An 11,211-nucleotide genomic window follows, 5' to 3' on the forward strand; every position below is an offset into this window, starting at 1 on the left:
ACTCAGTGTGCCTGACTCTTAGCGACCCCATGGACTGCAGCCTACCAGGCTCCTCCATCCATGGGATTTTCCAGGCAAGAGTACTGGAGTGGGTAGGGTCTATACTACTAGTCTATTCTATAATATATGTATTCTGTTGCTGTAATTTTTTTTTCTTTTTGGCCACACTACACGGCCTTCAGGATCTCAGTTGCCTGATCAGGATATAAACCAGGGCCATGGCAATGCAAGCCCGGAATCCTAACCACGAGGCCACCAGGGAACTCCTAGTGTAATTTTGAATATAATTCTAACACCTAATGTGTTAGGTGGAAGGTATTATGTACAAATTTAATTTGTCTTCTCTTTCTCACAATTGCTGATAGTATTGTCTAGGTTAGGACAAGAAAATTCCTCTGTGGCATCTCTTAATCTTTTGTTTTTTTGGTTACAGTTTATTTAGCTGTGACTATATCCAACTGTCACAAAATCTGGTCTGTATTTCTCCATTAAGGCCACGATAGTTTTATAAGAAATATCAAATTCCTTTTATTGAGTCATTCTGTCACCATGTATTGATTGAGCACCTCATGTATGCCTGGCATTGGTCTGGTTTTGTGTGTATAGCAGTTAGAAAAGTTCCTACCATCATGGAGCTTATGTCAGCTAATATACTAGTACGATATTCTTGTCAAACAACAAAATTAGAAGGGTTTGATGTGACTCATTCCTAGTAAACTTCTGCTGGCTTCTTGTGATTAGAGTCTCTTGGGTCTTCCTGAGCCCTCATATTAATATCTGTTCTCTGCATATCCTGGATATTGATATCAAATTGCTGCTCTTTAGTTTCCATAGTCTAAAAAATGGGACATTTTATGCTTATCTTGTTATTTCCATCTTCATAGTCTCTCATATGTAAGTTATACCTGAGTCTTCAAAGCTTAGTTATCTTAGTTATATCACTCTCTGTATACCACCATATCTGCAAGTTTTAGGACATGACTGAAACTATTCAGTACATCAGTATTTGTTCACACATTTTAAAATTCTTCCTATTTTTTGTATATTCTAAAAAACATCTACTTGTTTGCTACTTGTATAAGCAAGATAAATTTAGTTTTAGAACAAATGGTTGGCAAAAAAAGGTTTAAGACAGTGTACATATTGGTACCACATTTGTAAAATTTATAAGAAGTGCACACACGGACATATTGGTAAGATACGTGCCAAGTGTTAATAGTTGACTTCTCTAAATGGTAGGTATAGGCTCTGTTTTTGCATGTCAGAATTTTCTAGTTTTTCTACAGTGAATGTGTCTCTTATGAGGGGAAGCAATTAGAATTTTTTTCATTGAAATTTTTAGTCTTTGGTAGGATGGGTTGAGATGAGATAATTTTCATAAGACATGAGATTTAAGGAGAAAAAAATTTAGAGAAGAGTATAAAAAGAGTGTTGACTTTAAAATATTAATTCTTTTAATTTTTATGTAATACACAGGATATAAAATTCAAAATATGTAAAGGTAACTCTGTGCTGGGTTTGGCATTTAGCATTCCCATGCATATTTTTATCCTTTTGAGGTATGTGTATAGCTCCATAAACACTATGGGTAGAATTATTTTGCTTATTGGAAACTTTTATAAATCAAATCATTGTATTTATTGTTCTACTTTTTTTCAGCATATTGTTTTTTTAAGATCCATATAGACCTAGTTAATTTAACCACTCTGTAGTATTGTCTTGTATAAATATGAGCTGCTTCCTTTTCTGCAATTGTGTAGAATCTTCACTGCATAAATTTGCCATGATTTATATAGTATCTCATAATTGATGCACATTTAGGTTTTTAATTTTATAGTATTATAAAACAGTATATGAGTTTTTTCATTTTTTATGTATTTAAGCACATGTGCAGGAATACCTCTAGGATAAGTTTCTGAAAGTAAATTTGCTGGATTGTTTTACCTATGACAGTGAGTATACATTGTACATTTTGATGGATACAACATAATAGTTGATTTACAGTTTCTCTAACAATATACAGAGGTGCTTACACTTTGTCAGTACCCTATGACCTTTTATTTGCTATTTCAAGCATCTGTCTTTTTGTCAACTCTAGTTCATGTCACCTTTCTAAGTTGGTTGACACATCAATAGAATCTCATTGCCCTTTGGCATTGTTGCCTCCTGAATGTCAGGGACATATATATATATATATTTTTTTTTTTTCTGAACGCCTTGTTACTTTAGCTTCTTAAATGGTCTTTAATGTTTTTTTCCCCCTATGATTTGCATGTCAGATTTATATCATCAAAGTGTTTTTTAATATTTTAAAAAATTACTGGGAAGTTTATAGGTGGGGGAAGTCAATTGTGAATTTAAAATGAATTCTTAGAAGAGACTTGTAGTGTTTATGAGCTGTACTGTCTCTGTAGTTATTTGTATTTAGATTGGTTTCAGGTATGAATTTTATTATGTGTCAGGAATGGTAGAGCACCTTGATATTTCTTCAGCCTTTCTGAGTCAGCCCTCCAGTCCAGGTGTCTGGTGTTTCCTCATTTTAGGAAGTATATAGTTGCCTTCATGGATTCAAATTTAACAAAAATAATAAAGTCAGCTTTCAGACAGCATAAGAAATAGGAGCAGTGACAATAGGAACAGGAGAAAAAGAGGAGGGGAAGTTATACACCAGGTAAAGTGCTAATTATATACCAGGTGCTTCATTGTTACTTTCTTATAACTTTTTTTTTTAAACCTTCCTCATGGTTTGCCCTAGATCCTTTCTTTAGAGCAGCTAGAAATAGTAGTCCTTTGTTTAAATCAGAGGTGGTCCTTTTATCTTGAAATTATTCTAAGGCTCAAGCTAGAAATGGAGAAGGTATTGACTACAGGTGGGATGAAGTGCGGTTGGGAGGCAGTTTAACTTTTTCTTTTTAAGGCAGTTGATGTTATATTGCTTTCTCTTTATTCTTCCTATACTTAGTTTGTGAGGGGGGTGTGAAAGGAGAGATTTAGGTTGAAGTTGTAAAGTTTGGCTTGAGGAGAATAGACTAGCTAGAGTGAATCGACTGTGAATAGGGCATTTTAAGTTTTGCTCACTAGTGTATCCCTATGATTTAGAACAACGCCTGGGACCAGGTAAATATTGAATGAATGAATGCATATACATGTGAATGGAGTGTACTTTTGCCTGTGACTCAGTAGGATGAGGTTTATAACCGTTAGAAGTTTTGAAAGACCTGAACTTTGTTCCAGCAGGAATCAAAGGTACATGATAAGTTGATTCTTATCCAGTTATTTCTGTCTTAGTCTTTCTGACCTAACTCCGCACATTCAGTGCCTTCATGTTTTAGTCTACAATTCTGTAAGCTATGCAGTGACTGTTTATTAGGATTATATATATAAAGCACTTAGTACAGTGTCTAACATGTGGATGGTAGCTTATTATTTTAATTCAGTTTACAGACTACTCACAAGGTTTAATAAGATATTAATTTAATTAAAGCACATTTACAGCAAAGTTTGTTTAATAGAATTTACTATACCATGGCTATTTGTTTATCATGGGCATAGTATCAAGAGCATAGTAGTTAGTAAATAAGTGAGCAGAGATTATGGGAGTTGGGGAAAAGAGCTAAATTGAGGATGAGGTCCTTCTGGAGAGTCTTGCCAGTTCTGATAAGTTTCTTCTGCCCGTTCTTCCAGACAGCCCAAAACTAATAAGGTAAATAATGTCCACTATACCCAGTGCACATCACTTTTTTCTTATCCTTGCAAGTGGTTTGTATCTAGGTTTTCATGGACCAGTGGCAATGAAGAAATGTCTGAGAGTAGTCTCTGTAGCTCAGATGGTTAAGAATCTGCTTGCAATGCGGGAGACCTGGGTTCAGTCCCTAGTTTGGGAGGATCCTCTGGAGAAGGGAATGGCAATCCACTCCAGTATTGCCTGGAGAATCCCGTGGAGAGAGGAGCCTGGCAGACTACAGTCCGTGGAGTCGCAGAGAGTTGGACACGACCGCGTGACTAACACTACTAGTAGCATGGCTTACTGCTCTTAACTGTCTTCAGTGGTTCCCCTCCGCACTGACAGTGAACTCTGAATCCTGCCTGTGGCTTCAGAGCTCTGTTCTTCGGGGCCCTGCCCACCCCTTCTTCTCTCCCCTTGTTTCCTCTGCTCTGTCATCTCGTGCTTCAGCGTGCACACCAGCTTTATTCCTGAACTGGGTTTTGTGCCTGGTGTTGCCCGTGCTTTACTGCCCTCACCCAAAGGGATCTTTCTTCTCATACTTTTCTGAAGTCATTCTTTTTCTCTTGACCCTGCCTGGACTATCTGTAATAACTTGGTTATTGGTTTATTTTTATCTGTGTTTCCCCTGCTAGAATGTGAACTGAATGAGTAAGGGAACCTTGTCTGTCTTTGAATTCTTAAGGAAGAGAGTGCACATTAGAAATGCTAAATGATAAATCTAGGAATCCAAACGTTTCCTGTACTTGATAGAAGGAAAATTCCTGCTCAAGATTTTTTAAAAATTCTGTTGTTAATCAGGAAGTGGATAATGAACAAACAGTAAGTACCTGACCATTTCTTAGTTGTCCTCTGACCTCATCTTCTACTGCTGTCTCTTGCTCACAGGTCCAGCCAGATTGGCCATTTTGTTGTTAAATGGGCTTTCACCTTGGTATATGGCCCGTACTGTTTCTTCTGTTTGCAGTGTTCTTTTTCCATATATTTTCTGAAGTTTCAGAACTTATCACCTCCTTTTTCAGTTTTTGGTAATATCTTATTTTCTTGAAAGCATGTTTGAATATGAAGAACAGTATAGGACTATATTCTTCAAATACTGTATCCATCTTGATAGTTGTTTATATTGACTTAGATGAAACATGGTTTTAAAATCTTATTTGTTATAGCTATTTAAAAAGCTTTCTTTCTTTCTTTCTTTCTTTCTTTTTTAACGTAGAAAGAGGGGAAAAAAGAGCGAGCTGTGGTGGACAGGGTGTTTTTTTCAAGGCTCATGCGAATTCTGAAAATCATGGTACCTAAAACATTTTGTAAAGAGGTAAGTCTTATGAAATTATTGCTTTATGAAACTGTTCACTGTTCACCTTTAATGGTTACATGAGGTCAGAACAACAGAATTATAAAGCCTTTGTTCTGCTACAGGTCAAATATCACTATTGTTCAGTGCCAGTTTTTAAATGATTTTCTATTGCTTGTGAAATATTATTTTATTATATTTTATGTGAAATACTGGAGTACTTCAGTACAGCTATCCTAAATGGTGTTGCTTTATTATATTGAAGACAAGATTAAATTTAGAAAGATCTTTTTATTACATTAAGATGTTAACAAGTAACATTGATACGAAATATGTTTGAAGGTTGCTTTTTCATATTTGATTTAATGTTTTTAAGATACCTGAATTCCTTATTTTTAGGAAGTGAACTGGTTGTCAGAATAAAGTTTTATTATTCTTTCCTTTGCCCTTCTATCAAGATTATCTTTGTCACTATTTATTATTCTTAATGATTAAAAAATAAAATAATACTGTGTTCTCCATCTTTAATTACCTTACTATTCTCCTTTTGTACAACTGGAAATATTATCACCTTTGACTCTTTCTCCTCTCCATACATACCTGTCATCCTTTTAGTCACTGGTGTCTGCTAATTTTTCTTTCTGAATATTCTTACCTAGATACTACAGTATTTTTAAATTAGCCTCATTTCAAAGAATCTCTCCTTTTAAAATCTTTTCTGCCAAATTTGTCTTCTTCAAACATAATTGTTTCCTACTCTTCACATTTTAAAAATCATTAGCCTTATAATCTAGTGACATCAAGAAAGGGGTAAGACATTAAAGCACTGTAATTCTCAGAGAAAAGACACATTCCTCCGTACACTGGGCTTGCTCTCCTTCCCCTCACTTAGCATCGTGTCTTGTTGACTCTACCCATAAGAAACTCTAAAAAGTAATGTAATAACATTTGTTTTTTTCCTGATTAGATAGAGATAATGTGTGTTTAGATAGTATCACCAACTCAGCGGACATGCATTTGAGCAAATTCCAGAAGATGGTGAAGGGCAGGGAACTTGGTGTGCTGCAGTCCAGGGATCACAAAGAGATAGACACGCCTTAGTGACTGAACGACAGTATGTGTTTTGTGGAGGAAAGTTGGATATGCACTTTTTAAATCTGCTTCATCCCTTATATTTTAAATGTTTTTTTTCCCCCAAGTATCCTTGAGTTTCTCTTTGATTAGTCCCTTACTTTCCTTTTATACTGTTCTCCATTACTTAGATTATTGTAATCTCTTAATCGGTCTTCTTTTCTAACTAGTCTTTCTTTCTGAAACACTTACAAGGACATTTGGGTTCTTTTATCTTGTAAATCACCACCTGACTTTGCTTTGCTTTTCAGTATTATCTACTTATAAGATTCTTCGCTGTTTTATAGCCAGGCCCTGTGTTCTCAGTTTTTAATGACACCATGTTTATGACAACACCCACAACAAAAAATATGTTTTGAAAATAGCTTAATGCTCACTATCTTCTTTGTGAAGGCGCCCCATGTGTCTTCAGGGATAGTTAATTGTTTCCTCATTCCACAACCTACCTGACTTTGACGAATCTTTATTTAAAATATAAGCTTCACTGGAAGGATTTGTGTTACATGTCCCCCTCCCCCTCCATCACTTTATAGCTTAACGTTCATTTAACCTTTTAGCAGGGGTTTGCTGAATATAAAATGAATGTGAGACTTTGGATAGATCAGCCTAACTTGGCCAACCTTCCAGTTCTGTCAAGGTGTATCCATGCCACAGAGCCATTTTATGAATCATCTTTGAGAGACAGAAAAATCCAAGCTTAACCCCAGTTCAAGAAAGTGAAGTAAACTCCAGTAGAAATCACAGATAATTAGACGTAGAGATCGAGATTATGGAATAGATAAAAATACTGCATATGAATATATGGAAGTTCATCTATATCATGAGGTGAGGGACTGCCTAGATCAGGTTGATCTTTAGTTTCTGACATATTCTACAAACCCAGGAATGGAATTATGGTGATTCTAAGGACATCTTTTGCACAAAAATACATTTCTGGATGGTCAGTAGTCAAAAGTTTACTAGATTTTGCTAAAGTGAGCCAAATAAACTTGGTAGTTATTTTGAGAATAAATTAAGCAAAAGTACATAAAATAAAGGAAAATATAAACTGTCTTTGTCTAATGTTACCTTTATTCCTCAAATGATTAATTTAGGAGTGAGACTGTATTTAAGGTCTGAACTAAAAGTTAGAGTGTCGTCTACCGAGAGCATTTATTAAAAATCAATGGGTTCTTCTGTTGTCAGTTTAATACCTAACTTTGAGGTGGTGGGACCAGGTAGGAAGATGGTACCCTTCCTGCCAGCCAACTCTGGGAAACGTTGGGGGAGCAGCTGTCACAACTCAGTCCCATAGACTCTTTTTTGACGTTGTTTTCTTTCTTATGGATTCATTTGTTACTTCTGTGTTTTTGACTCCCTGCCTTGTCTTTGACATTTTTAGTACCTTCACCTTTTTTGAAAACAAGATTTGTTTGCAAAAATTGCAGAAGTCGTAGATGCATTTGCCCCTCAATTCTGTAAATTCAAAATCAAACACTTTATCCAGCAAACATTTCCCCTGCCATACCCCTCCTCTCTGACGTTAGCATCTTTGTTGCTGTATATATTCTTCCAATTTAGAAAGATTAAGGTCGGCTTTGAGTGTGTGTGTGTGGGAATTAGAGACTGGAGTGTAGATTCTTGCCCCGCACACAAGACAGTTACTCCTCACCAGCACCTCAGTCTCTCATCTCTCCTCAGTAATCTATCTCTCCCAGCATTGCTTAAGTAATGTTCTTTAAACAACAGTTTTTAATATTTTGTTCAAGCTGAAAGCTTGCAGTAGTTTTTTAAGCTCTGCTGGATATGATAATTCATGTGGTTTTAATCTATATTCTCCATTAAATCTTTTTTTTTTTAAACTCATAATCCTCATTCTCTTTTTGGTTTACTTGGTTTATTTGATGTATTTCTAATGTCATAACCCTCTTTTGTTACTTCACACCTTCCAATTTGCCACTTACTGCAAGAAGCGATGCAAATATACTTACTTACATTGGTCTGTTTTCTTGTTGTGTGTAAATCTTGCCTTAATAACTAAATTGAAAGCCCTGCTGGGGCAGGGGCACTGCCTATTAAAGGTTTTCCTAACAAATTGAACCAAATTTATTCTACTTAAGCAAAATTTTAGTCTTCAGTATTTGTTGATAACTGTATGTTGGTAGTTGTCATTTTTCTTTATTAGAGTCGCATATTCAAAACATAGGACAATCACAGTACAATGTAATCTAGGTAGTCTAGGTTATACTGCTGGTTTCTGTCATTGATTATGTGAAGGCAAATCATTGACCTGCCTAGGATTCACTTTTTAATGTAATTCTGGTTAATGGTGACCTTCAAGAGGGTTTACACCAAAGGGACCGTCCCCTCCTAGTGCCCCCATCCCTGTAGGACCCCTCTGACCCACGACTCTGCAGGAAGCCCTCCCAACACTAGCAGGGACTTGTGTTTCAGTCTCCTGTGGGATCGCTACTCCTTTCCTCTGAGTCTTCAGTTCAATTCAGTTCAGTCGCGTCTGACTCTTTGCGACCCCATGGACTGCAGCACACCAGGCCTCCCTGTCCATCACCAACTCCCGGAATTTACTCAAAGTCCTGTCCATTGAGTTGGTGATGCCATCCAGCCATCTCATCCTCTGTTGTCCCCTTCTCCTCTCGCCTTCAGTCTTTCCCAGCATCAGGGTCTTTTCAAATGAGCCAGCTCTTCGCATCAGGTGTCCAAAGTACTGGAGTTTCAGCTTCAGCATCAGTCCTTCCAATGAACATTCAGGACTGATTTTCCTTTAGGATGGATTGATTTGATCTCCTTGCTGTCCAAGGAACTCTCGAGAGTCTTCTCCAACACCACAGTTCAAAAGCATCAATTCTTCAGTGCTCAGCTTTCTTTATAGTCCAACTCTCACATCCATACATGACCACAGGAAAAACCACAGCCTTGACTAGACGGACCTTTGCTGGCAAAGTAATGTCTCTGCTTTTTAATATGCTGTCTAGGTTGGTCATAACTTTCCTTCCAAGGAGTAAGCGTCTTTTAATTTCATGGCTGCAGTCACCATCTGCAGTGATTTTGGAGCCCAAGAAAATAAAGTCTGCCACTATTTACACTGTTTCCCCATGTATTTCCCATGAAGTGATGGGACCGGATACCATGATCTTTGTTTTCTGAATTTGGAACTTTAAGCCAACTTTTTCACTCTCCCCTTTCACTTTCATCAAAAGGCTCTTTAGTTCTTTGCTTTCTGCCATAAGGGTGGTGTCATCTGCATATCTGAGGTTATTGATATTTCTCCTGGCAATCTTGGTTCCAGCTTGTGCTGCATCCAGTCCAGCGTTTCTCATGATGTACTCTGCATATAAGTCTTGGTGTGTGCAAAGTTTTGTTTGTGCCCTCCCTAGACTTCCCTGGTGGCTCAGACGGTAAAGCGCCTGTCTACGATGCGGGAGACCCGGGTTCGATCCCTGGGTTGGGAAGATCCCTTGGAGAAGGAAATGGCAATCCACTCCAGTACTATTGCCTGGAAAATCCCATGGACAGAGGAGCCGGGTAGGCTACAGTCCATGTGGTCGCAGAGAGTCGGACACGACTGAGCGACTTCACGTTCACGTTCCCAAGACTGGAATCTCTGTTTCCCGCAGTCCTGTGGAAGTCTTGTGATCAAATACCACTGGCCATCAAGGTCAGATACCCTGGGGATTCCTAATCCCTTTGTTAGATCCCCAGGCTGGGAAGCCTGACGTGGGGTTCAGAACCTTCACAACAGTGGGAGAACTTCTTTTGGTATTTTTCTCCAGTTTATGGATCACCCACTTGGCGGGTATGGGCTTTGATTTTATCACGATTGTGGTGCCCCTCCTACCATCTTGCTACAGTTTCTCCTTTGTCTTTGGACGTGGGGTGTCTTTTTTTGGTAGGTTCTATCATCCTCCTGCCGATGGTTGTTCAACAGCTACTTGTGATTTTGGTGTTCTCGCAGGAGGAGATGAGGGCACATCCTTCTACTCCACCATCTTGAGCTGGAAGCACTTTTTAATTCTGGATGAAAAAGATTAACTGATCTACAAGGCCTTTTCCATTTGTAATATATATTTAAACTTCTTTCAAAATTATATTGATGTATGGCAGAACCAATACAATACTGTAATTAACCTCCAATTAAATAAATTTATATTAAAAAAAATTACCTATCAGTAAAATGTCAGCCAACTACAGTAAAGGTAGAGTAAAGCTTTGAATTTAGAAACCAAAAATCTTTATCAAAGTAATGTTTCTTTTAACTTTCTAAAATGCACTTAATTAATTTACTCTACCTGGTTTATTTTAGACAGGTTACTTGATACTTATTGCTGTTATGCTGGTGTCTCGAACATTCTGTGACGTTTGGATGATTCAAAATGGGACGCTCATTGAAAGGTACTTTTCATCTTCCTCCTTTTTTGTATGAAATACTAACTTGTGTCATATTTAAGCATTATCTTAAGCAAGAAATAGATTCTAATTAGGTATAAATAACATAAGTCAGATTATGTCTTTGTTCATTTATTTAGTAGATATTGATTGATTGTCTCCCTTGTGCCATAGGCAGAGATAAGGATGTACCTGTTAGTGAACAGGAGAGACCCTAGCAGAGCTGGCAGTTTATAGAGGGTCAGAGACAAGTAAATGGAAAATTATGGGACACCCTGGTGGTCCAGTGGTTAAGACTCTGTGATTCCACTGCAGGGCCAGTGATCTGGTTCCTGGTTGGGAACTAAGATCCTACGTGCTGTGTGACATGGCCAAAAAGAAAAAAAAAAAAAAAAAGGGATGTGCTGTATATTAAATTCTGTAATGGAAACTTAAGTCACCAAATTGGATGTCTGATATTAATGAGATAATGTGAGGAAAATATCAAAGCATTTCAGGGAATAATGTTGTGAATGTTTATTAAACAAAAATTATAAGGCATTTCCTTCAGTTTCTGAAGTTAGTGCTTTGTGTATATTTTTTATAGTCTTTGTACATATTATATTATTAATTGCTGTAATAGATGACTTTGAATTTAAAAACAAAAATAACAGTTGTGATTTGATGCTATAAGAGGGTA

At 37.1% G+C, this 11,211-nt stretch overlaps 1 protein-coding gene across 1 annotated transcript in view; it reads left to right on the forward strand.

Annotated features, from left to right (window-relative positions):
* ABCD3 (ATP-binding cassette, sub-family D (ALD), member 3) overlaps nucleotides 1-11,211 on the forward strand; it is an 89,635-nt gene that overhangs the window by 37,309 nt on the left and 41,115 nt on the right. Inside the window, exons 3-4 of the mRNA XM_010860480.1 lie at nucleotides 4,941-5,039; nucleotides 10,450-10,538. Coding sequence (XP_010858782.1) covers nucleotides 4,941-5,039; nucleotides 10,450-10,538 — 188 coding nt within the window. The remainder of the gene's footprint in view (nucleotides 1-4,940; nucleotides 5,040-10,449; nucleotides 10,539-11,211) is intronic.

Source organism: Bison bison, unplaced genomic scaffold, assembly GCF_000754665.1.
Source record: "Bison bison bison isolate TAMUID 2011002044 unplaced genomic scaffold, Bison_UMD1.0 scf7180017864466, whole genome shotgun sequence".
NCBI classification, from domain to species: domain Eukaryota; kingdom Metazoa; phylum Chordata; class Mammalia; order Artiodactyla; family Bovidae; genus Bison; species Bison bison.